At 44.4% G+C, this 6499-nt stretch overlaps 1 protein-coding gene across 1 annotated transcript; it reads right to left on the bottom strand.

The window, feature by feature from the left end:
• Positions 1 to 676: 676 nt before the first annotated feature.
• Positions 677 to 1357, bottom strand: LOC135104633 (uncharacterized). Its single transcript, XM_064012165.1, has one exon. The coding sequence runs from the start codon at positions 1355 to 1357 to the stop codon at positions 677 to 679; it is 681 nt and encodes a 226-aa protein (XP_063868235.1).
• Between the last annotated feature and the right edge of the window lie 5142 nt (positions 1358 to 6499).

Raw genomic sequence — 6499 nt, forward strand, 5'->3', positions numbered from 1 at the left:
GTACTACTAAATATTTCAGCCGGCTTGACCCATTGTTTTTCACTCATATTTCCGAAATAATCATTCACATCAACATGTTATATTAGCAAAGCCTAATTCACACCCTACCCTAGTTTTTGACGGTATAGTGCATTCACAGGTGTATTTAATTACGGCATTTACTAGAGTTCAGATGTGTCGTTGCCAACACCCATGAAGCAATTCGAACAGGTGAAGTTGTGACCTCATCACAAACTACCTCATCTACCCCATACTCCTCCCCTTTCCTCCTTCCTCCCCATTTCCTCCCTCCTCTTCTCACTCTCTCTCTGAACAACATATAATAATTATTGAATATCATGCAACCAGAGAACGGATTCGATAACAAGTTTATACACATGATGGGTGAGGAAATTATGACAATAACTGGACATGCATTTTTATTTCATTCCATATCACTATGGATAAACAGTTCATCCTTGTCATCACTGTTGATGGTGATGGTGACAGATTCCACACCTTCATGTATGTTGTTCGATGACCAGTACTCTTCCTCGAATGATCTGGACCTTCTCACAGCATCTGCCCACACCTCCTTGGTTGCAATAAGCTTTGCCTCCTGGAGTTGCGCTTGCAGGTCTGCCCGAGTGAACCACTGCAATGCTGAATGCACATGTCGCTTCATACAGCCCCACACTTATCTGATGGCGTTTAGTTCTGGATGAGTAGGTGGCAACTGGATGACCTCATGCCCCCATGATCGGATAATTTCATCAACCGTGTAGCGTGGTTCGTGCCGGTTCTCTTTGCAGATCAGCAGCAGCTCAGAGTACGTAGCATGTGGTGGGAATGGTAGGCTGTGGCACTCCAGCCATTTCACGATCTTCACTTTTCTTGTGCCAGTGGTGGGGCAACGGGTCTCCTTGGTCAGCTGACTGTGGTAGGGTATGTTGTCCAGGACCACCACTGATGGCTCAGTGAGCACTGGCAGAAGCTGTGATGTCAGCCAGCGAATGAATAGGGAGCTGTTCATTTCACCATGGTAGTCTCTGGTTTTGTTCTTGGCAGGGTAGCACAGAAATGATTCATCAATGAATCCCTCATGTGTGCCACCTGCTTCTACCACAAAGCGCTCACCCTCTCCAGGATGCACTTGACGGCTGAAGGTGGCACTGGTGTTAGGCTGTGTTGTGTCCACCCACTCTTTCCTGTGGTGCATCCAGGTAGTAAACCACGTCTCGTTGACATAAACCATCTGTCTCCCCTCCTCCTGATGATTCCTGAGTGATCGAAGAGCGTTAACACGACGACACACAACATCTAAAGTTTCCTCCTTCATGTACATTTTCCTTTGTGATGTCTTATACCTGAATCCCATGATGTGAAGTAATCACCCCACAGTCGTCTGTGAGGTTTCCTCCAGGATGATGTCCGCCCTCTTTAACTCTTCACTCAACATACCAATAGTGACGGGTTGTTTGGCAGCAAATTTGCTGTGTACATGGCAGTGAATGGCACCAAATGCGAAATTGTCAAAGACAGCCATGGTGGCAATGGATGTCGGTTTTCCAGGCGGTGTTGTCGGGGGAGTGGCTGTCACGGGCAGTGTTGGTGATCCAGAACATGAGCTCGTGCTGTGCTTCACCATCATCTGCACAGCATTCACTGTCATCCTTATGGCCTCTGCGACACAATCATAAAGCCTACGTGGTGAAGGCAAACCTTTACATTATATTATTGCATGCCTATAATATTTCATATATAATCATCAAATTATCATTTCCAATGCAGACATTACAGAGATGCCATTGAAACTTTAATTGACGACAACAGGAAATAAATGCACCTTTCATACCTGTCCAAACTAATCCGCACTTTCTTGGCTGCTTTCTCTCGACTGAAATAGTGTAAAAGTTGCAATGCAATTGCAGTTGTACAACCACACCTGCAACGTGGCATGTTGGACATGGCAGCGATGCACCACTCTCCTCATACAATGGGGGAATGAGACTAATATTGCCTGCTGCCCCTGGCTCACCAGGATAACATAAACCATACGTGGGGGGGACGGGGTAGGAAATGAGTGATAGTGGGAGGGAAGGGGAGGAATATGGGATAGACGAGGTAGTTTGTGATGACATCACAACTTCACTTGTTTGAATTGCTTCACAGGTGTTGGCTATGACACATTTGAACTCAAGAGTAAAAGCCGTGTGAATGCACTATAACGTCAAAAACTAGGGCTGGGTGTGAATTAGGCCGTGGTAATATATCATGCTGATGTGAATGAATATTTCGGAAATATGAGCGAAAAACGATGGGTCAAGCTGGCTGAAATACATAGTAGGTCAGAATCAGCCCATCTTTGATAATTGTAACAACAGTTGACTGGCTTTGGCCAAGCTTCTGACCAATGTTTGTCAGCATTTTTCCCTTTTGTGCTCATTTCACTATGTTTAACTTAACTTCCAAGGTGATTGCTTTCCTTTTCTTTGATGCACTACCACTACCATCAGAAGAGTCTGCCTTATGATTAAGAGCCATAATCAAGGGCAAAAAGTTCCCAAAAAGGCAACACAAATGAGGCAGCGAATGGAAAGTAATCCAAAATGGTGCATAACTGATACTGACCAGCACTTCCTTCCTTTGCCCATCCTCACATGATGTGCTGTGCTCACCAACTGATTTTGTTATTTTTATTTTTACTTTTATACAACATGAAAGGAATTAAAGGGAGGGGGCCCACATACATAGGAGGAGGAGGCAGTAGACACTTGCCGAAACGATAATTACTCCCAGTGAGGTCTAAAGCACTGTTCAGGGGATGCTGTGAACTTATCATTAAACCCAGCTGTGACCTCACTGAACGTTTCCCTTTGTGTCTCACAACACAAGGGGGCAGTCACAGCCTGCCCTCTAAAGACAACTCTCTTCCTCCACACAAAACTACAAGCGCCTAATAACACACACACACCCTTCACTCAAAAATTTCAAAATTATCATGGTGACTCCTACACCAGCCTGAGAGTCCCCATCTGGGGAGGGGACCATAAATGTCCCCAGGTCGGACTGCCTTTCTGTCGACGACCCTAAGTGTCTTGACACCCCCCCTCAACTTTTTCTTCCTTAACTTCTGCAACATTCGCGGTCTAAGATCTAATTTTCAATTTGTAGAACACCACCTCTCCTCTTCTAAACCTCATCTTTTCCTCACTGAAACTCAGATGTCTGAGGCAACTGACAGTAGCCCCTTTTCTGTTCCCTCCTACTTTCTCTATCCTCATTTTCGATCCAAAGCTGGATGTTGCGTTTATGTGTGCAATGACTTAACCTGCTCTTGTGCCCACGCTCTTGAATCTTCCGAGTTTTCCACCATCTGGCTATGACTACAGAGTCACTCTCAAACTAAATTTATCTGTGCTGTATACCTCTCACCTAACTCCTCTGACTATAAGAAATTCTTTGACTACTTAACTTCCAAAGTGGAGCAAATTCTGACTCTCTTCCCTTTTGCAGAGATCTCCATTCTAAGAGACTTCAATGTTCACCACCAGCTTTGGCTTTCCTCCCTTCACTGACATCCTGGTGAACTAGCCTTCAACTTTCCTCCACGACCTAGACCAATTGGTGCAACATCCTACTCATGTTCCTGACTGTCTTGGAGATACGCCCAACATTCTTGACCTTTTCCTGACCTCTAATCCTTCTGCTTATACTGTCACCCTTTCTTCTCCATTGGGCTCCTCCGATCACAATCTCATATCTGTATCTTGTCCTATCTCTCCAATCCCTACTCAGGATCCCCCTAAGCGAAAGTGCCTCTGGCGTTTTGCCTCTGCTAGTTGGGGGGACCTGAGGAGATATTTTGCTGATTTTCCTTGGAATGACTACTGCTTCCGTGTCCGAGAGCCGTCTTTGTGTGCTGAGCACATAAGAGAGGTGATAGTGTCTGGCATGGAGGCGTACATTCCTCACTCTTTTTCTTGACCTAAACCTTCCAAACCTTGGTTTAACACAGCTTGTTCTCGTGCTATACATGATAGAGAGGTGGCCCACAAAAGGTACTTAAGCCTTCCATCACCAGAATCTCATGCACTTTATATTTTTGCCAAGAACCATGCCAAGTCTGTTCTCCAACTAGCCAAAAACTCCTTCATTAACAGAAAGCGTCAAAACCTTTCAAGATCTAACTCTCCTCGTGACTTCTGGCATCTAGCCAAAATTATCTCCAATAACTTTGCTTCTTCTTCTTTCCCTCCTTTCTTTCAACCAGATGCACCACAGCTATCACATCTATTTCTAAAGCTGAACTCTTCGCTCAAACCTTTGCTAAAAACTCTACCTTGAACGATTCTGAGCTTGTTCCTCCCTCTCCTCCACCCTCTGACTACTTCATACTACCTATTAAAATTCTTCGCAATGATGTTTTCCATGCCCTCGCTGGCCTAAACCCTCGGAAGGCTTATGGACCTGATGGGGTCCCTCCTATTGTTCTCCAAAACTGTGCTTCCGTGCTTGCACCTTGCCAAGTCAAACTCTTTCAGCTCTGTCTGTCAACATCTACCTTTCCTTCTTGCTGGAAATCTGCCTACATTCAGCCTGTTCCTAAAAAGGGTGACCGTTCTAATTCCTCAAACTACCGTTCTATTGCTTTAATTTCCTGCCTATCTAAAGTTTTTGAATCTAGCCTCAACAGGAAGATTCTTAAACATCTATCACTTCACAACCTTCTATCCGATCGCCAGTATGGGTTCCATCAAGGCTGCTCTACTGGTGATTTTCTAGCTTTCCTTACTGAGTCTTGGTCATCCTCTTTTAGAGATTTTGGTGAAAGTTTTGCTGCTGCCTTGGACATATCAAAAGCTTTTGATAGAGTCTGGCACAAAGCTTTGATTTCCAAACTATCCTCCTACAGCTTCTATCCTTCTCTCTGTAACTTCATGTCAAGTTTCCTTTCTAACCGCTCTATTGCTGCTGTGGTAGACGGTCACTGTTCTTCTCCTAAATCTATTAACAGTGGTGTTCCTCAGGGTTCTGTCCTGTCACCCACTCTCTTATTGTTCATTAATGATTTTCTAAACCAAACTTCTTGTCCTATCCACTCCTACGGTGATGATACCACCCTGCACTTTTCCATGTCTTTTCACAGACGTCCAACCCTTCAGGAAGTAAACATTTCACGCAGGAAAGCCACAGAACGCCTGAATTCTGATCTTTCTAAAATTTCTGATTGGAGCAGAGCAAACTTGGTATTGTTCAATGCCTCAAAAACTCAATTCCTCCATCTATCAACTCAACACAACCTTCCAGACAACTATCCCCTCTTCTTCAATGACACTCAACTGTCCCCCTCTTCTACACTGAACATCCTCGGTCTGTCCTTTACTTATAATCTGAACTGGAAACTTCACATCTCATCTCTAGCTAAAACAGCTTCTATGAAGTTAGGCGTTCTGAGACGTCTCCGCCAGTTTTTCTCACCCTCCCCAGCTGCTAACTCTGTACAAGGGCCTTATCCGTCCATGTATGGAGTATGCTTCACATGTTTGGGGGGTTTCCACTCATACTGCTCTTGTAGACAGGGTGGAATCAAAAGCTCTTCGTCTCATCAACTCGTCTCCTCTAACTGACTGTCTTCAGCCTCTCTCTCATTGCCGCAGTGTTGCATCTCCAGCTGTCTTCTACCGCTATTTTCATGCTAACTGCTCTTCTGATCTTGCTAACTGCATGCCTCCCCTCCTCCCGCGGACTTGCTGCACAAGGCTTTCTTCTTTCTCTCACCCCTATTCTGTCCACCTCTCTAACACAAGAGTTAACCAGTATTCTCAATCATTCATCCCTTTCTCTGGTAAACTCCAGAACTCCCTGCCTGCTTCTGTATTTCCACCTTCCTATGACTTGAATTCCTTCAAGAGGGAGGTTTCAAGACACTTATCCTTCAATTTTTGACTACCGCTTTGGACCCTTTTATGGGACTGGCATTTCAGTGGGCTTTTTTTTTTATTGGATTTTTGTTGCCCTTGGCCAGTGTTCCTTCTACACACACATAAAAAAAAAAAAAAAAAAAAAAAAAAAAAAAAAAAATGATCTAACCATAGAAAGCAATAGTGGAAGATACCCTACACCAACTAATTTATTTTCTTTGTTTGCTTTCTTTATTTAATTGTACTTGGTGTAATATGTGTGTGGCATAGTATAAAAAGTAAGAGATGAGTGTACTAGAGAGCATACTGGTACCCTCAGTACGAGAGAGAGAGAGAGAGAGAGAGAGAGAGAGAGAGAGAGAGAGAGAGAGAGAGAGAGAGAGAGAGAGAGAGAGAGAGAGAGAGAGAGAGAGAGAGAGAGAGAGAGAGAGAGAGAGAGAGAGAGAGAGAGAGAGTTACATAGAAAAACAGGCCACAACAGACCTTGTGGTCCTCACGAGGTGACCTGACTAAGATGGTAGTAGAAGAGAAAAAGGACTGGAAAGCAAAAGGCTCTCTCCCCACCCTCCATTCCCTCCGGCATAAGCTGTACAGGA

The sequence above is a fragment of the Scylla paramamosain genome, chromosome 11 (assembly GCF_035594125.1).
Source record: "Scylla paramamosain isolate STU-SP2022 chromosome 11, ASM3559412v1, whole genome shotgun sequence".
In the NCBI taxonomy this organism is placed as follows: Eukaryota; Metazoa; Arthropoda; class Malacostraca; order Decapoda; family Portunidae; genus Scylla; species Scylla paramamosain.